Source organism: Macrobrachium nipponense, chromosome 9, assembly GCF_015104395.2.
Source record: "Macrobrachium nipponense isolate FS-2020 chromosome 9, ASM1510439v2, whole genome shotgun sequence".
Taxonomy (NCBI): domain Eukaryota; kingdom Metazoa; phylum Arthropoda; class Malacostraca; order Decapoda; family Palaemonidae; genus Macrobrachium; species Macrobrachium nipponense.
In genome coordinates this window covers 85,391,375-85,417,203 of record NC_061110.1, presented here as the reverse complement: position 1 = coordinate 85,417,203, position 25,829 = coordinate 85,391,375, and the positions used below count along the sequence as shown (strand labels likewise).

The 25,829-nt window shown below is 40.4% G+C and overlaps 1 protein-coding gene across 1 annotated transcript in view; it reads left to right on the top strand.

Annotated features, from left to right (window-relative positions):
• Positions 1 to 25,829, top strand: part of LOC135218367 (FGGY carbohydrate kinase domain-containing protein-like) — a 42,925-nt gene that overhangs the window by 11,086 nt on the left and 6,010 nt on the right. Inside the window, exons 3-5 of the mRNA XM_064254624.1 lie at positions 2,299 to 2,491; positions 4,545 to 4,695; positions 5,018 to 5,092. Of these exons, the coding sequence (XP_064110694.1) occupies positions 2,299 to 2,491; positions 4,545 to 4,695; positions 5,018 to 5,092 (419 nt within the window). The remainder of the gene's footprint in view (positions 1 to 2,298; positions 2,492 to 4,544; positions 4,696 to 5,017; positions 5,093 to 25,829) is intronic.

The window sequence follows — 25,829 nt, the reverse complement described above, 5'->3', positions numbered from 1 at the left end:
CGAATTTCGCGCACACGCTACCAGTAGGTCAGGTGATCTACTTACCTGCCGCAGGGTGGCAGGACTAGGAACCATTCCCATGTTCTATCATATTTTTTCTATACCGCCTGTCTCCTGAGGGGAGGTAGGGTGGGTATAAATTGTATATATCTGCCAGGTAAGTATGTATAAAACTTTATTGTATCATAACAATATCATTTTTCCGTGAATAATGGGTAGATATGTTCCATAGCAAAACCCATGAATAGCCGAGCCCATGAATCTTGAGAATGCAAATGCTGTGTATTGTTGTAAATTAGAATTACTATCATGTGTAACATAAAATGGAGGTGATAATGAAATAAATTAATTTAAAAGACAATCATACGTAACATAAACTGGAGATGATAATGAAATAAATTCATTGAAAAGACAACCCATGAAAACACAAAAAGAAGTCTTGGGACCATATGTCTGTACTGTGATAAACAAATGAAGAAGTTGGGTTGGCAGCTGAAGATCCACCAGTCCTTACTGTTTAGGCACACCAGTCACCTAACAAGACTGAGGTTCATTTTTCTTCTGAAGAATTGTCTGAGGAACATTTCTTGACAAATGACGACTGTAAGTTATGGATTTGCTATGAATGAGTATGTAGTGTATTGAAGTTCTGCAATATTTTCTTGATGGTTTACTGTCTAGGAATAATAACAGTCTTGATACTTAGTTCCAAAGTTATGAATGTACGTATTGTACTTTTTTTGTGAAATATCAGTGGATAAATAAGCATAATTTATCTGTTAATTAGATCTTCACAAATATTCAAGCTTTGAATTAGGTTTCATTTAAATGTTTATCTTTTGATGACCTCTCTTACACCCTGCTTCTTCCAGCCATGGCAGTACATTTTACAAGCTGCCTGACAAGATTACATTCCAATAAATTATCATTTGTCCAATCCTTTCCTATGATTGTCATCAGAGTAAGGAACTAGTTCATGGATGTGTCTTGCAAGATTATGTTTTATATATCATTTCAACTTTCATTAGGAAGGTGGGCATGCCTCTCTGTGCTACAGAAGGGTCAAGAGGAAATACATACCTTAGAAAGTACAAGTCTGTAGAGCAGGTGATCGGACACTTTTCATGACTGTGTATTTAAATGTAGGACTTGGTAGATTCCACAACAGAATATTTAGACTCAGTAAATTTCTAGAAACGGTTCTTCAAGAATTGATATCTGAGAATAGTAAAAGTACAGTCTCTGCCCTTAGAATTGATCTCTAAGGATGGTAAAATTGTGCTCATACTAAGATCAGAGCTCAGAAGATCGGGACATTTTCTAGTTGTCCTATCAGCTACATTTTCTTTGTGCTAATTTAGAAAAAGCCATTCAGCTTTTGTTATCCCGTGTTAGAAATACTGTATCATTGTGATGTTAATGTCTGTAATGGGGAGGCAAATTGTAGCCTTAGTGCATTCTTCTTACCCATTGTTCACTTGACTGCTATCAGGCTGATATGTGACATAGCGCCATTATATTTATATGAACAATACACATCACATATTGTCTAAGTTTTGTTGATTGGGAATTATGACCATACCCTGAAATCTTAGAAATCATTGGGTTATATCATTAACTTAATCAGTCTGAAGTTGGACAAGAACATTTATGAAATATAATTGATAGCATAATATATGTAAAATACAAACCTTGTGCATTATATTTAACCCAGAAAATGTTGAAAATGTCCAAGTTATTTTTGTGAGTCTCCACTCTTTCTTGCCAACTTAACTCACAAAGTTAGCAGTGTTTCTAAGGTATCTGTGAGGAGCTCTCATCAGTTAGGGATATTTATGTCTTTTGATGAATCTGTTCTCAGTTAATATTTTACTGTTCTGGCAATATATTATATTATACCACAGGCAAAATTAGCAGTGTGTATTCATGAAGCATTGAAATTATTTGGAATTTGATATATTTTAACTGTTTATTTAATGCTCTAACTGAAAGGGATTCTTTATTGACATGATACGAGAGAAAAGAATTCAATATTTATTTTACCTAGTAAATGACCCAGCTGCACAAGTTGTAGTAGCATAAATAAATGAGACTTTCAATTTTATATGGCATAAACATTATTAAAACCATTTTTTTTTACTGGCAGAAAGTGACAATCTGAGACCTTTTGTGGACTTCCTACCTTTTCCCCCAGAAGATTCATTACTCTTACTTTTTAAATCAGTATTTGCAGTCATTTCTGGACCGCTGACCATCACAAAGATATTACACTAGTTATAATCATAATAACATTTACAGGACTCATATGTGGAACCTCAACTTGCCACATGTGTGTAAGTAAGCAACCCCTTTTTGTTGAGGGTGTGTGGGGTCCTTATTATAGTGCCATGGTGCCTGGAGGCTGGCTGAATGAAGGAGGCCAGAGTGCCACAGGATCTCTCATAGATCATATTATTCAGAACCACCCAGCATCTACTAAGTGTACACATGGGTAAGAGTACTGAAACTTTAAATCTTTGAATCTTATGATTAGATCAACACTTGTTTTATAAACAGAATTGCTCATGAATCACTAGGACATGTTCTTAATCCTTCATTTCTTTAATATCACTGAAACAGTTAAGTTTTCATGATTGTAGATTTGATTAATAGTTATTGTGTAGGGATGATTATCTAAGCATGTAATATGCATTATTTTTCTATGAAAGTTAAAGATACGTACTTAATTTAGGCCAATATTTGCTACATAAGGTTTTCTTAAAAAACAAAAAGGTGAATATAAAATGCTTTAGAGGCACCGAGAATCAAATATATACTTGTTTTACAGGTTTAGTTGAATTTGTGACCTAAGGTATTAAACATCTCTGTGAATTCAGCATATAGAATGTAAGCTTTGAAGACAGCTAGTCACTACCCATGGAAGTTATGGAAATTTGTAATAAGAGTAGAATTTTAATCTCTTAACAAACTCGGTAAACCCTGGAATGTATGACCCTGTGTCAATTTGCAGCCTGCATGTGTTAGGATAACCATTAATTGGATCAACCAGGAAATAATCAGAATTATTCTATCACTTGCGTGTCACTGTTTTCAGAAATGCTGACTTGTCCCCGTGTACTCTGACCTACTGTCTCTGCTGTTTGACTCAAAATTTTCCCATAATTTCTATGAATTCATTTGTTTTCTGTGGTAGTCCATAAATATTCCAAGACCTAGGCTAGCACACTATTCATTTTAAATCTTTGGGAAGAGACAGCCCACTGCAAATAAAATGTCTTCTCATAAATCTGGTACATAGAATGTTTCTTTGTCATCTTGTGTGCTCTGTTTCTCATACGTCTCTGAATATCAGAATTCTATGAGGTTGAGGCATTAACATAGACTTGTGGATAAAAAAGACATTTAATTCACAGGGCAAGCTTTCCGTATGAAGAATTTTGAATTAGTATTAAGTTTCATCTTTTCTTTTGGAAAAGTCTTCCAATTCTAGGTGTTCTATTCATTACATCCATACAAATTTCTTTGAAACAGATTTGATATTGATATTGTATTTCTGAAGAACACTGCTTTTGAAATTTGAAATTCAGACAGATAAAGCTGTTGTTAGGTTAGACATTATGTGATTAACAAATGAAAAATAGATGTTTTGACATTAGTTGATAATATTAGTATCCAATAGTTGTTCAGCAGAATTAAAAGATCCATAATATAGTAGTTTATGATGATTTGCCAAATTTATTCACAGAATTGAGACACTGCAAAGTTGTTTGTTAGAACATGATTCATGATTCACAGAGATTGGTAAAACCATAAAATTGTCCTTAAGGTTACACATTGAGATGCACAATATCACTATTAAAATAATTTTCAATTTCATGACAATTTTCTATGAGAAAATTGAAGGGTGGAGGGAGTTGAGTCAAAGTTACATTAATTTCAAGTGATAAAAAAAATTTAGCTGGCATCTCCCATTAAGAATTATTTTAGAATTATCAATGTTAGTTTGTACAGAGTGTCTATATCATAAGTGCTATATACACATACTGTATGCTTACCCACACCCTGCATTCCAGCCAGGAAGTGATTGAGAAAATGGTTTCACCACTCACTTTCTGACTGGGATACTCCAGCTTGTATACAGGTTGTATACAAGTGTAAGTACATATTATTCAAACTTATTATGATCATAGAAACTCAGTACGTGCGGTGCATACCAACTTTGATAATGTCAATCATTTTGAATGGGAGAAGTTGACTGAAGTTTTGGAATTACTTGAAATTACCCTTATTCTCATGCAAAAATGCAAAATTTGAAATATAGTATATTGGGTTGTAACTGCAAAGCTTTTTATTACATCAGTATCACCCCTTTAACTCAAAGGATTAAAGAAGTTACAGCAAGTTTCCAAAACTTCAAACTCCTCTCATGCAGCAATTTTTGTGTGCTGTAACCCCATTCATACGATGGATGATATAAATCAATGTTTCATATTATTCTAGTATGTATAGGTATAAGTGTAGCTCAGATTTTACTACTTTTTCAGAGACATTTACAATTGGCTTGAGGGAATATTGGAAGAATTAGCTAAAGAACAATCTTTGGCTGATATTTCATATCTTGCAGAAAATATTCATGTCTACCCAGATTTCCATGGAAATAGATCTCCTCTTGCAGATCCATCTATGGCAGGCATGGTGAGATTTTAACAGTGCCAGAGCAAATGTAGTATATTGTACTATACGTACATTGTAACTGGACTTTTATATGTAATTCATGAACAGTTCTGTGATAAGAATTTTGTTGTCTGTAACTTGACTAGGAGAAACTGAAATAATGATAAAATGCAGAAAGTTTATATTATGTATCCATATCTCTTATTAGGAGCAATCATTTAAATTAAGTAGTGCTTTTTGCCAGAGCATCATATTGAGAAAACTTATATACATACAGTATATTTTAAATTACACCTTGAAGTTCAGATTTCTTATTCCAACCTTACACATGTCCTTACAACAGATATCAGGCCTGACTTTGGATACAAGTGAAAGAAATTTGGCTCTCCTGTATTTGGCAGCTTTGCAGTCCCTTGTAGTAAGTGCTTCCCAAAGGTTTAAAGCCTTTTATAACTGCATAGGCAAATTTTTTTTTTCACTATAACTACATTCTTTTCATAAGGTTATAATATCAGTGCTTTTTATTCCATAAGAAATTGACTGATTTGTAGAAAATCTTAAATTGAAAGACTACATAGAAAATAAAAAATAAAGGGAAGATGGAGAAACATGATCAGTTTATATAACAAACATCAAGTTTCCAGATAAAGAAGAAAGGCCAACGTAGACTCACTATATGATATTACGTATAAGGACTAGGACCTAGGGCAAGGTAGCAGTCTAAGGCTAAGCTGCTGTGAGATTTCAAAGGCCTTAAACCATAACCAAGTCCTAGGTTCCAGTCCTTATGCTTCCACAAGAATTTCTATGTTGCTCTCTATGTTCAATACTGGTAAAAGTTGTTTGTTAGATAATTAGTATCTTGTGTTTTCTGCTCTTCTCATATATTCCTTTCCAATATGCTTTATTAATTATGTAAACTGTAGTCTTATATTGTTTCTTTTTAATATTCTTATTAATTCTCACCGTAATTCATCTTTTACTCTAATTTACCCGAGAATTTTCTGTTCACTGTTGTAGTTCATAATTGATATCTAGGTTCTTATGTTTTTCGTGTTTTTTTTATTCTTTGATGCTTTCTTCCTTTCCACACTTATCTCCTCATACATCATGTTTACTGTAGAGTTGTTTAAATGTATATTGTCATTTGTAATATGCATCAATTTTAGTTTGATTAGTCATAGATTGTAGTTTTGCAGTAATAAGTTTTTTGTAGCTTAGTATTTGACATTACTGTATCATGTGTTTTGCTTTTCATTTATCAACCATTAAGGGGATATTGTTTACAGTGAGCCATGAGTTATACAGTTTTCAGTTTTAAAGGTACTTTTTAGCAGTCTTTCAGCCCCAGCTCTTCCCTTATCCCTTTGGTTTCCTGCTGATCTGTCAGATTTCTTCAACTTTAACATTCTCCTGTTTTCATCTCATTGAAGAGCTTAATCTTAAATTGAACTATCTTTAGCACAGAAATAGGACTCTGTGGACTTGCTAAGTTAATTTATGATTGTGATAACTTTCTTTTATGAGACTTTAATATTAAACTTCCTAGTCACTGGAAGTATTCTTAAGAAATAACAATATCATTGCAGCATTGGTGATTGTTGTTTAGAAGTGACACCAATTTGCCATATTTAATACAGTTGTTATTTTACCACCTTTGTAAAGCAGCAAAATTGACAGTACTGTACTGCCTTTTCTGTCATTATTTGACCAATGGTTGTAGCATGATATTTCTTGCATAAAATGCTGAAAAATTTAATTTCTGGGCTCAGCTCGTGTCGCTTGCGCGAAATATCCTTTAATCTATTATTTCTAGGGTAAATGTACTAACACATACCAGAGAATAAATAAAATAAAGAAAAAAGGTCAGTATAACTGACTCGCTCACCCTCTAGGAGGGTGTCGGTATGAACACTAGGCGAGAGACCACTACCACGAGCCAAATGCCAATAGAAATCTCCCACTACAAAACCCTCCAGAGGGGATCCGTCCCACAGAGGGAGCAGCTCGTACTACTACTACACCATCCACGCTTGCGACTGCTGCGCCTCTAGTGGCCATCCTTTTCAGTTAGCACTCACGAGCACACGTTTGCTATTTTTCTCTCTGTGTATTTTGTGCCATTTCTTCGGATTTTTCGATAATGGAGCGTGCAGCTATTGCAGCAGCTAAGTTAAGTACTCAGTATTTACGGTTAGCGAGTCTTTTCGTCCCGAGACGGTATTTGCCGTTTTTAGGTATAGATACGTTCTCGGGGGCTGGAAGTATGGCAGCATGGTCCTGCCGCATGTTGGGTTCGTTCTTGGTCTCCCATACCTAGAACATCCCTTATTATTTACGCTCTATTTTGATTATCCGCCTTTTTACGTCTACTCAAGGTTGTTTATACGTGTATGTATTTCACCTTTATGTAGGCTTTTCTATCCAGACCCTAGTTCAGGTTCCTTGTATCGGCCCCTGACTAGCTTTGAGTGGTAGACTTGCCTTCGGGCTAGTCGCACACTCCTGGATTTTTCTCCTGCTATTTTACCTTCTGTCTTTCATTTTATTATATATTATATTTTTATGTTTTGTTATTGTTAGGTTAGTTGGCGTCTGGCTTAGCCTAGGTCCTGGCTCATAGAGCCTTGTCTACCGTTGATCAGTTCGGCGCTTCCCATAGATTCTCTCGTCAGTTGGTTTGCCGCCCTAGGGGCCTATTGCTAAAGGCTTTCAGTTCCAGTTGCTTCCCGGATAGCTTCTCTCTGAATCAGTTTGGTTTGGGCCCGCCCTATGGGCCTATATGCTACCCGCTTTTCAGTTCAGTTAGCTTCCCGATAGTTCTCTCTGATACAGTTGGTTGGACCTAGGCTTGGTTACGTATCTTAGTTTTGTTCCCGCCTCGTGGTCACTACGTGATCCACGGGTCAGCCAGGCGCCTGCCAGTCCCCTCCCCCTCTTCCCCGCTCTCCCTCATAGAGTCGGGCGGGGGGGGTGGGTCGGTCTGTCCTTGCTCGCCCAGCATGCCCGAGCCTGCCTCCCCCCCCTTCCCTCCACCGGAGGGGCCTGGGAGTCCGACAGTCCCTGACTGGTTCCGACCTCTCCGCTTCTCGGCTCGGCCGGGTGGTACGTTGTGGGGGGCTCTGGCCTTCCCCCCCTCCGTTACTTCCTTGTCGCTCCGGGTTAGCGCGAGTCTGTATGTCATCTCGCCCTTCCCCCCTTACTAGAGCTCCTCCCTACCGGAGTCCTGGTATCCAGCGGAAGGGTATAGTCCACCATAGTTGGACCGGAGCATACAATAGGTCTTTACTAACCGTACCGTATTGCTGAGTTACTACACTCCGCTTCACTGGACCTAGTCCGGTTTCTTGCATGTAGGTTTAAGTTATCTTTAAGTTTATCTTAAGTTTCTTAAACCATCCCCACCCCTCCCTTAGTATTTACCGGATCTCTCCGGGATTATAGCCTATTCAGGCCATGCAGGGAGGGGTTATGCCCAAATTTTTTCCGAGCTCCGCCATGTAACGGAGTTCTTTTGTCCTTAGTCTGTAAGTGTTCCCCCCTTTAAGATACTCATGTGTCTTCCCACTTACAGGCCACCAACTGTGAGCATCCGGGATGTTCCGCTACACTTCAGGACCCCTGTGGACACGAAGTTGCCGGTACCATGCTCCATGCGCGACTCCGCACGGGGACATCCAGGTCTGGTACCATGAGACGTGTACCATATGTTACGATCTGGTGAGCCAGCTTTTGGAAGGCGTAAGTATTCCATCTCCGCATGCCGCTCCGCCTCTTTTACTTCTTAAGTTTTCATCATTACTTTAACTTAAGGCATCTAGTTTAAGTTATATCCTAAGTTTTAGTTTTAAGTGGTTCTTAAATCTAAAATATATCCTCTCTTACAGGCTCCGGCAGTAAGAGATACGGCATTGGCTACCCTGCGGGCCTGGGTCGGAGGTTTTGGCAAGAACGCCGCCAAGGGTCAGCCCTACATTCTGGAGAAGCGTCTAGCTTTGTTAATCTTCCCCGGAGGCAAGGCGACTGGATACGTCGATCCGGTAGAGGCGGACCCCTCTATTGCCTTTATCCAACAACAGCTGGCGGCCTCCTTGACTGAACAAGACCAGGATATCTCCACGGATGTCGCAACCCTGGATATAAATGTTGAACCTATGGTAGGTATAGACGACCTGTTGGTCGAGGTAAGTAATGCAGGTACCCAAGGGTCCCCCTTGGGAACGACTGTTTCTTCTACCCCTGCAACTTCACCATCCTTCCCAGGCTTTACCGGTGATGAGTTATATACTCCTCCAGAGGCTTCGGTTAGGCCTAAGATCAAGTCTAAACATATGACCTTGACTAAGACGTCATCATCCTCGAAGAAGACGTCCTCGTCTTCTTCTTCGCGTAAGTCTCCGGCTCGTAATCCCGGCTCAGACAGGTCTAAAGGGTCTAGCTCCGGCTCAAAGTCCTCCAAGAGTAAACCTAAGGAGAAATCCCGTACCCCGGCAGTATCACCAGTTCCACTACCTTTGGTGCCTATTCAGAGTCTCCCTTCCACCTCCTCAGCAGCTCCGGCTCTGGACGCCAATGCCTGGCCTGTTACAACAGGTGGGGCGACTTGGTAGGCTCCCTTAAGGACGAGTATGGAACATATGATATCTCGCCTGTCGGACAGGATAACTTCTCAGGATACCATTATAGCCGGCCTAAGAGAAGCCCCCCTTGCTCTCCCTCAACCTCTAAACATAGTGGATCTCAGCTTCCCCCGTATGACTCGCTGCCCGCTTTCTCCATGAACAATCCTTGGAGAGTAGCGTCATATGCTCCCTTCCAAGATGGTCTCATCTCCATACCGGAGTTTGGAACTCGAAGAATAGAGGACTTCGAGTTCTACCCGGAAGGCCTACAGCCTCCCTTCATAGGCTACGCTAGGCTCACGCCTCTTCGGCTATGGTTAGAGATGACAGGGTGCCAAAGGAGACAGTCCTCTACTCTCGGGAAACCAGGCCCAACGTGAATGGCTTAGATGTCTAGATGACATGGACTGTTCAAATACCAAGATCCAACCATTCAAGAGTCCCTTTACCATTTTCACGATGGATGAAGGTACCCCGCTCCCTTTCCTTACCAAGATAGCGAGGTCGACCATCTCAGCAGCTCAGAAAGGGGAACCCATGCCTCAGCTGAAAGAAGCAGACCCCACTTCTCCGTTGCTCCCGTCAATTGGAGAATTATGGAGGACCTGCCTAACACTTTCACAGTTGGCAAACTCAAACCTGATGTGCTATGGAGCAGTTTGGTGAAAAGAATGCCCAGGCTCCCGGATAGTCTTATTCAAGCGGAGTTTGACTCGAAAACAAGACTAGCCAGGTCAATCAACCTGATGGCTATGTCCGAGGTAGCAACCATGGCTTATGGTTCAGAACCAATTTTTAAGCTTATGACCAAAGCCCTGACTCAAACGGTGCAGTCAGACATGTTTGAGTTTGCCACTGCTAGAACAAATTGCAGGAAGCATGTATTGCTTGAGGCAACCATTCGGCATGAACCGAATAGGTTACTTTCCTTCTCAACATCTGGGGCGCAGATCTCTTCCAGAGGCTATGTAAAGAAGTACAAGCAGAGGCTACGAGGTTGAACCAAAGCCTTAAGGACCGTTGGGGTCTTATGGCTAGGAGAAGGCAAGACTTGACACCAAAGGTAAGGGAAAAGGGAACGGAACCTAGACGTTTCCAACCATACCAAAAGAAGCAGCCGCGCTTCCCTCAACAAGTTCCTACAGTGCCGTTAGTGCAGACAGCTCAGCCCTCCACGTCTAAAGGCCAATCACAGCCTATTTATGTGATATCCCCTCAGCCTCACCCTCCACTCATACGCCATCTCTCCAGACCTACAATCCAGCCTTCGAGAGTCAAGCTTCTCAGAAGTATGACCGCTCGAACAAGGGAGGCAGAGGTAGCGGTCCTTTCGTGGGAGAGGATCGGGAGGTCCCTTCAATAGGGGAAAGCACTTCAGAGGAGGTCGAGGGGGTTACCAGAACCAATGAGGAAACTTCAGGTAGGAGGGAGGCTGTTTCACTTTCGCCACGGTGGAACTTCAGCCAGTGGGCTCAGAGCATAGTGTCAAAAGGCTGGGTTGGAGCTGGGTTGACGAACCCACCTCCATCCAGACCTTTCCGTCAACTTCCTTCCAAGGAATTGACAGAGTACGCAGAGGACCTCCTTCAGAAAGGAGCTATAGTCAAAGTCAAGAGGTTAAAAATGTCAAGGTCGCTTGTTCAGCGTGCCAAAGAAAGGCTCAAACAAAAGAAGGGTAATCTTAGACTTGTCCCGCTTAAAACTTAGCCATCCGCTGCGACAAGTTCAAGATGCTCACGATCTCACAGGTGCGGACCTTACTTCCCCGTGGGGCCGTCACCACATCTATCGATCTTACAGACGCCTCACTATCATATCCCGCTATTGCAAGGACACTTCCAGACCCAGTATCTGGGTTTCAAGATAGGAGACCAGACGTTCTCCTTCAAGGTAGTCCCGTTCGGGCTCAACGTGGCACCCAGGGTGTTCACGAAGCTAGCGGAAGTAGTAGTGCAAACAGCTCAGGGCTCAAGGGATTATGGTAGTAGCGTATCTCGACGATTGGTTGATCTGGGCCCCATCAGTCGAGGAATGCAACAAGGCCACACTGAAAGTGATCCAATTCCTAGAATATCTAGGATTCAAGATAAACAGGTCCAAGTCCAGACTCACCCCAGAGTCAAACTTTCAGTGGCTAGGCATTCAATGGAATCTATCCTCACACACTCTGTCGATTGCCATCCACCAAAAGGAAAGAAATAGCGAAGTCAGTCAAGCAATTTCTAAGTCACAAACTAGCATCGAGGAGAGCTCAGGAAAGAATCCTCGGCTCTCTCCAGTTTGCTTCAGTAACGAACATCTTAATGGAAAGCCACATGAAAGATCTAACCAGGATCTGGCGCTCTCGAGCAAATGTCAGTCCAGGGACAAGCTATCCTCAGTACCTCTGATTCTAAGGAACGGCTTCGGCCGTGGGCAAAAGTCAAGAATCTGTCAGTGTCAGTCCCTCTTCAGTTCCCTCCACCAGGGATTACCATCCACACAGACGCGTCCTTAAGCGGCTGGGGAGGGTACTCCCAGGTCAAAAAGGTGCAAGGAACTTGGTCACCCCAGTTCCGTCAGTTCCATATAAAAAAAAAAACGCCTACTGGAGGCAATGGCAAGTCTTCTTGACTCTGAAAAGATTACGCCCCACCAAAGTACTCCCACATAAAGCTAGTCTTGGACAGCGCAGGGTTGGTAGTACATTGCATAAACAGAGGAGGCTCCAAGTCACGTCATCTAAATCACGTCATGATAGCCATCTTCTCCCTAGCAGACAAATTCAGTTTGGCATCTTCCTTCCTCCCACCCAAATAGCTGGAGTAAGAAAAACGTCATAGCAGACTCCCTTTATACCCGATCAGTACCCCTAAGAGTCGGAATGGTCTCTAGACGAGTTCGTTTCGTTCCAATGGATCCTTCAAAGAGTCCCATGGCTACAGGTGGATCTCTTCGCATCTCAAGCGAACCACAAACTACCGTGTTATGTAGCCCCCAACCTGGACCCTCTGGCTTACGCCACGGACGCCCTGGCTCTGGAGTGGAACAAACTGGGAGAAGATTTACGTTTCCTCAGGAATGAATCCTTATGAAGGTCTTAGACAAACTCAGGACATTCAGGGGTCAAGGGTTGGCTCTAGTAGCCCCAGACTGGCCGAAGAGCAATTGGTACCCCTCCCCCTGATCCTGGAACTGGGTCTTCGTCCCCTTCGGATGGACCCCAGTCCCAAGCTCTCCCAGTCAGTACAACGAAGACTGTGTTCGCTTCCTCAGGGATTCTCAAACCCTAACTTTATGGATTCATGAAGTTTGCGGCAAAAAGAGATGCGAATATTGACCCTCAGAATCTTCTTTTCCTGGAATCTGATAAAAGGGAGGATTCAACTTTGAGGCAGTATGATGCGGCCGTCAAAAAGTTAGCAATCTTCCTGAGAGAGTCTGATATCAGAATCATGACAGTTAATTCTGCTATATCCTTTTTCAGATCTTTATTTGAAAAGGGTTTAGCAGCTAGCACGATTACGACAAACAAGTCAGCATTGAAAAAGATATTTCAATTTGGTATTTACATAGACTTGACAGATACCTATTTCTCGTCTATTCCTAAAGCATGTGCTAGACTTAGGCCCTCTGTCAGGCCTACGTCAGTTTCATGGTTCTTAAACGATGTTCTAAAACTGGCTTCCGAAACCGCCTAATGACACATGCTCGTTTATGATGCTCCTAAGAAAAACTTCTGTTTTTATTAAGCCTGGCTTCAGGAGCAAGAATTCAGAACTGTCGGCTTTATCCAGAGATCCGGATCATATTCAATTCCTTCCCACGGGGGAAGTGCTACTTTCTCGGAACGTAGCTTTTTAGCAAAGAATGAAGATCCTTTGATGAGGTGGGAACCTTGGAAGGTACTACCCCTTCCACAAGATGTTTCCCTTTGTCCGGTTTCAACCTTACGAGCCTTTCTATCCAGGACCTCCTCTTCATCATCGGGCCCCTCTTTAGGAGGGAAAAAGGTCGGATACTTTATCCACTAAGGCATCAGGCAACAAATCCTGTACTTTATCAAACAAGCCAATCCTGACTCCTTTCCAAAAGCACATGATGTCAGGGCAGTAGCCACCTCAATAATTACTTCCAACATATGAATTTTGCTGATTTAAAGAAGTATACCGGATGGAAATCGCCGACAGTGTTCAAACGTACTACCTTAAGTCCTTGGAAGCTCTGAAATTCCCAGCAGTAGCAGCGGGTAACGTAGTTTCCCTGACTCTAGCTAGATTATAGTAGAAGTTGCAGTCCTCCTTTTCCTACCTGCCTCACCCAACAGTTCGTCTATTCCTGCTTTGTTCATTAACATTTACCTTGTGTCTTAGCTGCTTTATGATTGTATAAGTGCCCCTTCTGTCTGATTAGGGACACTCACATCTGATTACCATACTGATCTCATAGATGTTATCCCCTTATTTTTATGCTAGGGGATACATCATAATGCAATGGTTACGGGTTTTTGTATATTAAGTCATATACATTCCTAAGATATTTTATTTTATCATTGATCAAAAATATTTATGTAAATTTATACTAATTGCTATTTCTATTTTTGATACATGTTGTTACACAGATTTATTGTGATAGGTTATCATTGTACCTATTTGTTATATATTTTAATTACCTTATATTATTCACATAATTAGATTTAAGGGTAATTTAAGCATAATTCTGATTTTGCTTTACTGTGTACTTGTATCTTTTTAGCAATTATATTCGTTCTTTTATTTTGTATCTTTCATTTGAGACCTATTTTGTTTTATTATATTTTATTTTACTTTGTTTACAATCTTGTGCTGTTTCTCTGGTACGATTTCGCGCAAGCGACACGAGCTGAGCCCAGAAAAAAGGATTTTGACGTAAGGAAAAATCTATTTCTGGGCGATTGCTCGTGTCGCCAGCGAAATACCCCCCCTACCCATCCCTTCGCTCAAGATTGTCTGCTAACTTCAGGATGGCCACTAGAGGCGCAGCAGTCGCAAGCGTGGGATGGTGTAGTAGTAGTACGAGCTGCTCCCTCTGTGGGACGGCTCCCCTCTTGGAGGGTTTTGTAGTGGGAGATTTCTATTGGCATTTGGCTCGTGGTAGTGGTCTCACTCGCCTAGTGTTCATACCGACACCCTCCTAGAGGGTGAGCGAGTCAGTTATACTGACCTTTTTCTTTATTTTATTTATTCTCTGGTATGTGTTAGTACATTTACCCTAGAAATAATAGATTAAAGGATATTTCGCTGGCGACACGAGCCAATCGCCCAGAAATAGATTTTTCCTTACGTCAAAATCCTTTATTTTAGTTATAACTTGAGCATTTTGTTCATGACTGCGTAGTTTAGTATTTTTATCATTTGTTGCATGGTTTCTGATGCCTTTCAGTCTCTTTGTCATTTGCATACATTACATATGTTTAATCCAACTCCATCAGTTTGCCTTAGCATAATCTGATATTCAGCAGCTATCCAAAGACACTAAAGAAGAATCACTGCATGACTAGGTGTCCTTCCTGCTGGTAATAGTGCTAGTGCTGTGCTATTTCATGTGTGACCATCAAAAAACCAATAACTTGCAGTATATTCTCTTGAAAATTGTTAATCTGTACTTTCCTATATAATATTCCTATTTTTTCTTGCTTCCCATATATTTCTGTAAGGATTTCAAACTTTATTCCATTTGCTCATCCATTTTATGCTCCTTTGAGAGTATCATCCTCTCTGAAGTAGAATTCATTCTATCTAGTGTACTCTGCAACCTGACTGGAGTGACAGACGTGCTTCATTGGATCTTGGTTTCTATAGCTGCAGTTAGAAAGGGGCCCAGTAGTCTTTGCAAGGGGACTTCATTGTTCCTCCCCAGCTGCTCTTGGAGTCTTTTCCTGTGATGAAAGGGAGTTTTTTTTTATATTAATTGTTATGACTGTTGTCACTTGCTTGGAGTGCTGGGCATGTTCTTTTTTCTGTGTGCACATCATAGTCATTTTGGAATACTTCAGGATACCTAGAGTAGCACTGCATGAGCCTTGCTGTGAAATACCCAGAGAAATATGGTTTGAATGTCTGGTATGTGTGAAATACACCTTGTATGCACAGCATAGTGCAACACACAGGTGCACACACCTGTCTCGTCTATGATGCACAGAGCATCGAATAATGTGTATCTTGCTGTTGACTACAAGTGCAATGAGCTACACAATGGTATCTTGCGGAACAGGCATAATTTTGTGCTACAAAGTAGAGGTCTATAAATTGACTTCATAATTTGTCATTCATGGCATATATAGAAACATAGCCTATGGTGCATTATATATGTAACATGCAGCAAGTTACACAAATCTCTCCTGTAATATGCATCATATCAAGCACAGGGGACTCATACTATTTGATTACATAGTTGTAAACGCACAATTTTCCTTATCATTTATAGGTGATGTGTTGTGTGTTCAGTAACATAACTGTGTATTATGCAAGATGTTGAGTTCCACATGCCAAACTCGGACTTGCTGTTGACTAGGACTACACACACTGTTTGTTAGTAGTACAACCACCTCTGGCTACAGCAAGCTGTGTTGGTTACATTATGCTCTCTCTGGTACTCTGCACTGTTAAATACAGTGGAACCTCGACATATGAAAGTTCCTACTTACGAAAAATCCAAGTTACGAAAGCAAAGACGAAGATTTTTTTTGCCTCTGTATACAAAAATAATTCAGGTTGCGAAAGGGTAAAGTCTGAGATTCGCCCAGACCGCCACCATCCTCCCGCTCTCCCATTGGTTCCTGATGCTAGTCACCGCCATAAGATCCTACTCTCCTATTGGTCAGCATCATGCCTCTATGTAAAGGCATTCCTTGACCATTTTTTGCAGTAGCGTTGTCGTAAACACTGGAATTCGTTCGTTCACATATATGTATTTCGTTCGTTAACATAAATTCGTGTTAGTGATTTTGCTTTCGTTGTACTGCAAGTTACTTTGTCGTGTTGTGTGTGAACTTAATTACTTATGTTATTAGCCATGGGTCCCAAGAATGTTGCTGAAGTTCACGGAAAGAAGAGGATTCTTTCTATGGAGAACGAAGATGGAGATAATCAAGAAGTGTTAATGTTTTTTGCCAATTTTTAATGTGTTTCTTAAAGTTTAGTGTTAATGTTTTCTGCCATTTTTTAATGTGTTTCATAAAGTTAAGTATTCATATTTTCTGCCATTTGTCCTTCTCCTCTGTCACCACTTTCGGAGATCGCCTCACTCGAAAGGTAAGGTTCCACATTTTACTATATATGTACGTACATGTACGTAAAGTATTTCTTGTACTGTGTACACTAATACACTTTATTTACAGGTACGTACTACAATAAAGGTTATGTTAGGTATTGAATGGTTCAAATTGTTGTATTTCATTGTTTATTGGTGAATTTAGCTTTATTATAAAATTTACTGCGGTGTTTTTGTAGGGCTTGAAACGAATTAGGCAATTTACATGTAAAACGTAGTTCAAGATACAAAAAAATCAGGTTACGAAGGCTGCTTCGGAACGGATTAATGTCGTACCCTGAGGCACTACTGTAACAGGATACGTACTGTATTCATGCTCTTGTATTATCTGATTTTTACCATGCAGTACTATTCCCTCTTGGCTTGCAGTTATTCCAGTAGGACTTATCTGAATTTGAAGCATCCTAGCAATTTTTGGGAGGTCACAAAGTTTAGATCTCCTCACCCCTTCCTGAACTGAACTTACATCATATGACTTTGTAATGCATAAATTCTTGATCCACATTTGGTTTACCACAAATTGAGAGATTCACCCTTATCCGCTAGGATCTTTGTTTCATTTGCTGTAAGGTCCCAGTCCAGCTCTCAACTCTCTTCAATACAAAATTTTGCATTTCTTAAACCCATTTCTCAAAAGATCACATACTTTAGTGCTCTGGGTTAAATTTTCATACTCTGCGTAAGAAGGACTTCCCTCCTAATCGCTACTCAAACGTGTAAATTGATGGCGTTCATTAAACAAATGAGATTTTGTAACAAATTTTTTTTTTTTTACACAAAGCAATTAGTTTAGATAGTAGAATTACCTACCTATCCCTGTACATTTTGTGGTAATTCTGAACTCGGGAAATTATTTAACTACATATGATGAACACCGAAGGTGCTACCCAGAGGAGTAACCAATCAAAGTGATGGTTCTTGTTCTTCCTTTTGTGTCTCCCAAGAGTAGTCAACTTCAAACCAATGGGATTTTATTGAAAATATATTTTGATGTTAAAATCTCAATCTGTGGCCTATTTTGGTTGAGTATTGTTAGTTTTAACAAATAGCAAACTGAAGTCTAGTTTTTCATCTGCAGGTCTTTATTAAATGGATTTCCCCTGTACAACTTTTGATTCAGTTTGCATAAATTGCATTGATTTTGCCAATTTCATTGGCTCTAACTGTACAATGTACAATAAACTTCAGGTCATTCTGTTTTGGGACATAACATAGATGTTTCAGAAACATTTGTAACCTTATGATGGCTAATTTTCATGAACTGATGCATGAAAGAGACCCAATGACTTGAGTTTTTACCTGAAACTGTTAGCTGCTGCATTGGCAAGATTGGCAGTTTGTAATGACATTAAGCTTATGTTTCTTTGTTTCAGCAGGTAAATTGTAAAAGAAAGTAGCTGACCAAGATTCATTTATTATCTAGATATTTTGGTAGTCTATGCTACCATTGTCAAAGGATGAATGGCACTAGGGGTACATGCATGGTATTATTTGTATCTAAAAATGGATTTACAAGAATGGGGTTTAGTACCCTTCTGTTAGCTGCAACTCTGGCTGAGTGATGAAATTGCTGACTGGCTGGTGCAAGGGGATTCTGCTCACTGGACTCACATCTCAAGGAGGAGGGCAATTTTTGTGTTATCCCAGGGGTGTGCCTCTGTTTGTTCTCCTGACAGAGGCTGGAAGGAGGGGCTCCTGAATAATGTTAAAAGTGTGTTCCTTCTGAAGCATGTCAAAGGCCTCCTTTTAGTGGAGCCCTCGCATCATGGTTTATGTCTCTATCAAGGATTGGAGTGTTCCTTATGATCTGCTGGTGTTAAGGAATGCTGCCATGTTCCCTCATACTTGTAACGCCCCTTGATGATGTAGGTGGACGGCGATTCTCTTGGAGAGGTAAGGTATTGTCATATACAGATGTTTGGAGGTGTCATCCTTTGTTGAGGCACAGTCTTTATTACACCAGACTACTCTTCACATATTCATGGGATCACTGCTAATGGCAGAGCCATTCTTCATGATACAAGGTATTCCTGTGACCCTTATGGTAGTATATAAGGTTGCAAGTAAGAGGTAGAGTCAGGGTATATTTAATTTATTGATAAAATCCTTGATAGGTCAAGAACTCCTGCAAGTATGAAAGTAGTATTCGACATGCAGGAAGGTTGCTGTCTGCAATGTAGACTAAAACAATCTGTTGGTGGAGACCTGCCAGGTGATTCTCTCATCCACTGCCAGCTGATAGACTTTCTCTCTCCTTTGCAGTGTGTAGTGTGGTCCTGAGGAGGGTGCTTGTATGTGTCTATTCTTATGAACGTACATCTTGCTTTTCTAGGTCTTCAGGACAAAACTCATCCACACAACAGCATATAACCCAGAAGCAAACGTCATGGAGGAGTGGCTGGCTGCCTCAAGCCAGCCCTCACTGCCAGTTGTCAAAACAGAGTTGGAGATGGGAATTACTGTAGGTCTTACTGGGACTGAGAACAGACCAGCATGCAGTATTCAAGACATTGCCGGCAGAAACACTATGGGTAGAGAATTGGACAAGATCATGCCAGTATATGTTGTCTTTGCTGGCATGATTTTTTTTTTTATTCTCTACAGACGTCTGGAAGAGTAGTGGGCTCTCTCAGGTTTTGAAAAATCGTCCACCACGTCCACCAGTATTGTTAATACTTGCCCGTAGAGTTCTTCTGCCTGTGTTGTGTTGAATGCTGCATGCGGGTCTGTTCTCAGTCCCAGTGAGACCCACAGTAATTCTTTTCTCCAACTCTGCCTTGACTTCTGGCAGTGAGAGGTGGTTTGAGGGAGCAATGCAGCTGCTCCACCATGCTGTTTGCTTCTGGGTTTTATGTTGTTGTGTGGATGAGTTTTGTCCTGAGACTAGCAGGGAGGGAGTTCAATAAGCCGAAGGTGAAGTCAGAACCTCTTGATGCTCATTATATATTGTGATACTCCGTGCATGCTGACCCAGCCTATTGGTGCCCTCATTTACTCTGCGGTTATATTGGTTTGTTTCTGGACATTTGGTGTTCCTGTTAATGATGATCATGAAGAGATGCCAGTCCCACAATGTCACAGTGGATGCTGGCCAGTCATGATTGTGGCAGTCATGATTGTGTCGTCTGGAACTCTCCTATCCCCATTTCTGTGTGCCTCATTTTTTATATTTGGCATGGGAGACATTCTCTAGACCAGTTTTTGATGTTCACCTCCATTCCTCATCATATGTATTGCTCCAACAGAGTTCATGTATAGGATCTGCCCCATGGGTGGGACAGGTTGTGGGCAAGGTTGAAGGCTTTCTTCCTTAACCTTAATGGTAGGTATGGGTGAGAACATCTGGTACTAATCTCGCAGATGATGGTAGTCTCCCTGTGTAAGGGTAGGGTTCTTCCGTCAAAGTTGCTGTAGGTCCTCATCGTCCTTCTGATGCTATTTCAGAATATATCCTAATCTGGACGGTGTTGGAGTTTTAGTTAAGGGCATCTGCAATGCTGTTGGAGAAGCCCTTTAAGTATCTGATGGCACAGGAGTGTTCTGCTGTCGACAATAGGTGATGCTGCCCCCTTGCTGACCACCTAACATCTTTTGGTGAAGGAGTGTACCAACAGTTGGTGGTACATCTGCACCAATAATTTTTGTCCTTCTAGCATGTGTTGGAAGTGGTGTATGGCTCTGTGGACTGGCAGCAACTCTCAGTCGAACATGGAGTACTCTTGTTCCGCTGACAACAACTTCTTACCATAGAATGCCAAATGGCGACGACCATTGTCCGTGTCTTGTTCGAGGACTGTACCCATCGCTGTGCTACTGGTGTCTGCTGTTAGTGTGAGGAATCTGTGTGGTAAAAAGATAAGGTTAGTGTGGCAGCAGAGGTGATTGCTTTTATATTTAAATTGCTTGACACCATCAGGCTTTTTGGGTGGCATAGGAATTCCACTACTGGTTTTGCCCATTCATATTTGTCCTTTCAGACTCTAGGTCTGTTTTCTTTGAGTATTTGCAGGACCTGACAGACATCTTTCATGTCATGTGCTGTTTGATGTTGGGACTGAATATATATCAGTATGTCATCGACGTAGATGACGCAGAAGGTTGCACCCAAGTTCTGAAGTCCAAAGCAGCTGTAGTTCTGTAGTTAAAGGTGTACCTGCCAAAGGGGGTGATAATGGCATTGTCTTCTGTCTTTCTTTGCGACTGGGACTTGGAAGTATACTCTTTAGTAGGTTGATGTTCTTAAATATTTTAGCACCCTCCACCTAGTTTGTTATGTCAGCGATGTTTGGCAGTGGGTACCTGTCATGTACTGTCTTTATGTTGAGTCTCTCGTAGTCGCAACAGGGTCGCCATCTGCCATCAGGTTTTGGTAGCATGTGCAAGGGAAATGCCCAGGGGCTGGAGGCTTTATAGCACATTCCTGCTCATTCCATGTCCTGGAAATCTTGTTTGATGTTGGTAAGTTTTTCTAGGGCCAAATATCTTAAAACTGTATGCACATGGGGACCTTCAGGGACTGCGATGCTGGAAGTGGTGCTTTGCGGGTATGGTCAGGTGGTGTTGCAGGTCATCCTTGAATACTTTTGGGAACTTCTGTAAAAGGCAACTTATCTCTGGTGCTGGAGTCGGAGTGAGTGGGGCAGTGGGGTGGGTCGTGATCAGCTGCTGTTTTGGGAGGTCCACCAGCATGTTGTGGGCTTTTAGTTAGTCTGCTTCTAGAAGTGCAATGGTTATGTCTGCTGTGAGGAATGTCCAGTTGTACTGCTTCCTGCCAAACAACAAATTCATGGTCCGTTTCCCATATATTTTCAGCGGGGCTTCACTGGCAGCGGACACCTGTAAAGTGCTGGGTTTGGATTGAGGCATTCATGTGGGTTGGCTGGTACCAACGACTTTCTTGCGCCGGTGTCGACCAGGAACTCCTTATTTGATGTTTCATCCACATTGGTCACACACACACTAGATTGGCGAGATAAATCTGGAGACAAGATGTGTGTGTCTGTGTGGTGGTATATACTGTATAAGGAGCCAGCACTGCAGACAGATCAGCCCTGAATTCTCGTTGGTTGCCACGGTATTTTTGCGCCGAGCTTTTTCTCTGAAACTTACTGTTGCACCTTTTTGTCTGGGCAAGCATTGGACAATAGTAAGGTGGTGGTGGTTTTGTGAGAACTGCTGCCAGTGGACAGAGGCTCCTGATTAATTAGCTCACCAGATGTGCTGACAGATGGAGCCCTTCATGCCAGTGCCAAGAGGAAGAGAGTTTTTTCTTGCATGGTATTCAGACTGGGCTGCTCTCTCCTGATGTGTAGGGCTTCCAGAAGGCAAAGACAGTTATGGTTGGTTGTATGACCATTGATTCATTATTAAGAATGATGTCATCTTTTTACCATGATGTTATGGGGGGTCTTTGCATGATTATATATGGCGCTTTCCTGAGTATGGTATGAAGTCCTCTTGGAGAAACACGTTAGTAATACCAATGTAGCCACAGAGGCACTGTCGGATGGGGATTTTGTATTGGTCGACCACATTGGTTCGTCTTGGGATCCTGCATGGAAACCTGGGGTATTCTTCATTACCAGGCTGCTGGTTTTCTCATTTCTGTAATATATAATTCACTTAATTTATTTATTCAAGTAGCCTTCCTAAAATAAAAAATCAGACCACACATTGTTGATTGTAGACAGTAGCAACATACATTTGATATTAAATAATTTAATCCTAGAAATTACATAGCACAAGGCACAAGTACATGATGAATTGGTTGAAAATAAATCTGCAGTTAATGCATAAGAATGCCACTGATCATTCTATTACAACAATCTTTGTAAAAACTTAATGAGATACCCATGAAAATCATAACCCATTAATCTGGTTAACTTGACAGCATTAGCATGCTTGCTCCCAGCTCTTAATGCTTCAGTGTGCAATGATACATCTGGAGAACCATTGACCAGCAGGGTAACTAAGCACTTCTTGAAGCATTTTTTATTAAACATGTTAATGAGTTGTGATCAAATAATTTTGATTTTGATCTGAGTGCAATTGAGTCATACTTCTTTAAAGCCCACACAACCTTCTCTGTGGTTGCCACATTTGTTTGTGATGTTCTCTCCCATCAGCATGTAACTGGCAAAGGCATGCTCCTACCCCACAACCTGTTGCATTAACCCACATTAATGAATGGTTCCTGAAAATTAGACACCATCACTGGTGCAGGGCATAGCTTGTTTTTTTATCTAGTCAAAGCTATTTTGTACTACTACATAAATTACAAGGAATTTTCACAGGGACATCTATATTAAATCTGTCAGTGGCTCTACTATATCCTTCAATATATTCTCAGTAGTAACTACACATTCCGTGCAACACTTTCTTTGTCTTAGGAATTGATAAATTAGAGTAACTTTTATGTAATATAGGTCATGTCCATAATGTCTAGATTAAACTATGTACCCCCAAATACTTCACCATGGGTTGCCCAAATGACTTGAAAACTTTGGGACACATCCCAGATGCTCCTCTATCAAGATTGTCAGCTCTGAAGTAAACTTTTTGTGCAGACTTATTTTCAAGAAAAAAAACTTTTTGTGCAGACTTATTTTCAAGAAAAATTACAGTACTCCAGTGCCTGAAACTATCTGAAGAGCAGCTTCACAGGTTGCTTGCCCATTAGAGATGATATGCCGCTGCCTCTGGTCATTGAGTAGCATAGTCTATTACTGATACATACCAGATGTAACAAGTGTTCAAGAGGACCTATACAATTCATACTTATAATTTTCCTGAGACTTTTTAGTATGCTAGTTGGGACTAAATCACTAGCCCACTACTGTGCCTTCATTTGACGTGTGTCATAAATTTACATATCTTCTCACATCTTGATCAAATTTGGCCATCGAAAAGATTATCTTACGCACTCAGATGTTTGATACCTAGATGTGCAGACCATACAGATAAAGGTTTAAGGGTTTATCTCCCTTTCATATCTCACTAAAAGTTATATCTTAACTAATTTAAACCATTACTTCAGGCAGCATATCATCATCTTTGTTAAACAATTTACCCTCTTCTGAACTTGTATCATCTACAATAATCTAATCCTGAGTTACAGTAACATGTTGAACCTGTATAATTTTATGGTTGGTTCTTTTTCCATTTGTAAAAACATGTCACAAGCTTCTGATGACAAAAGCATATCATATGGCACACCTAGTTCATCTGTTATATTGTACACTGTCAGCACAAGTATAACAACTAGTCACCTCCAGCATTCGGCACATTCCTGCTTCGGTGTCAGTTATATGGACAAAAGCCGACTTCAGTCTTGCTCTCTTCCCGTATGCAGTTTCTCAGATTTTAATACAGTGATTGATCCCTTGATCTCTGGCCGCCGCCTCTACTTCTGACCTATCCTCTTAATATATTACTGCTAGATGTGCTTTTCCTTTTTGTTTCCATGCTCTGCATTCTTTCTCTCTTCTCCCTTTCCATTTCAGTGTGACATCTCAGAATATTCAGATGCACTTTCATATTTTCTGTGGTTGTCTCTCCTATTGCTCCCTTCTCCTTGGGTTCTACTGCTAATTCAGGCAATTCCAGCTGCTTCTGCAATTCCACTTACAAAGCTCTTTCTACCAGTTCCTGTCTCAACAAAGATTGCACATCCTCTCTGCAGTCCCCTGCATTCAACTACCATTTTCTAATACAGTACTGTAATAGCACCACTACTTGTTATTTTCTTGAAAATCTGCTCATATTCCATGCTGACCAGAATCTCAAGTAAATCCAAAGCACCAACACCACCAGAAAAGCCAGACCAGACAAACGTCTTTGTTCCTTGTATACAGACTATGTTATCAGAATTACACAAATATGATAGCTTAAGAAAATGAGTTCTGAGTTTGTTATTAATTCAGTACTTAGCCAAGTGTTATACTAATTACATACTTGGGAAAGGTCAATTTCACAAATGTGATTTTGATTCAAATAAGGTTTCTATGGAAAGAGTTACTTTAGCTCCTAAATAACTAAAATAATCATTACAGTGTAATAGTAGTGCTTAAATATAACTTGAACATTATGTAGCATTAAGTGCTCAACATTTATATGCATAACCAGAACACAAATAAATGAAGCAGTGGCACTGAAGTATGATAAAGGTTGGCAATAATGTTCAATAACAATTTTGCTCTTACACTGTACTACATACTGCTAGAAAAATCATATACTGCACATCCAGTCTGAAATCCAGCGTAATTAATTTACCTCCTCATTTTATATTAGTCATAAATATAAATTACAGTAACTGTAACTATCACGATAACAATCGGTTTATAAATATCTGTGGCTATGTTTATCAGTAATTTTCAACAGTATGTACCATCAATGCTCAGCCTCCAATTGCTTTACATTAGTATTACAATAGTGGCTCAAAATCTTAATGTAACATTCCATACACTGGCTACCAAGAGTATGATTTTTTTATAATTGATAATTTCTTTGGTCAGTATTTTTTTAACACTCACTTCTGCCAACAAAAACCTCCCATTCAACAACATAACACGTTACTATATACAGTGGTATTAGGCTAATACAATTGTCTGTCAGTTATTCAGTCTATATCGATTTATAATGGTACAGTAGACTAGTTCAAAAAAATTTGATTTTGAGACTTGATGACATACACACACTGTTACTTAAAAGTCTCTCAGCAAAAACGCTTCAGTATGTATATCATAAAGTATAAGAAATACTGTATATGTATGGACATACCTCTTTAAACTCCTTTTATGTAGTGATACAGAGCTGTACTGAGCGAGATATTTATACTCTTTGTGAATGAGCTGCTGCACTGGTCAGTAAGAAAGATACGCAGCAGTAACAAAAAAAAATCCACAACAGGTACCTGTTGATATATATGTACATTAGTAATGTAGAGTACAGTGGTATTTACAGCAAAGTGTACAAGCATATGCATTATAAAAGCAATAATGGCACAATAATAGGTAGTACAGTACTGGAGTATACCATATACAGTTCACACTATTGCTTGCTCAATTTAATGCCAAATTACACTATTTGTACATGTATTACCATTTTTTAAGACTAATTATGTACAGTACTATAGTACTGTACAATGAAAATTTAGATACTGACTCCTAGCATATGTTGTTAAATAGTTAACAATCATTAAACTCCACTATACATTTAGAAATGTAAAGTGCTTTACAAAAATTC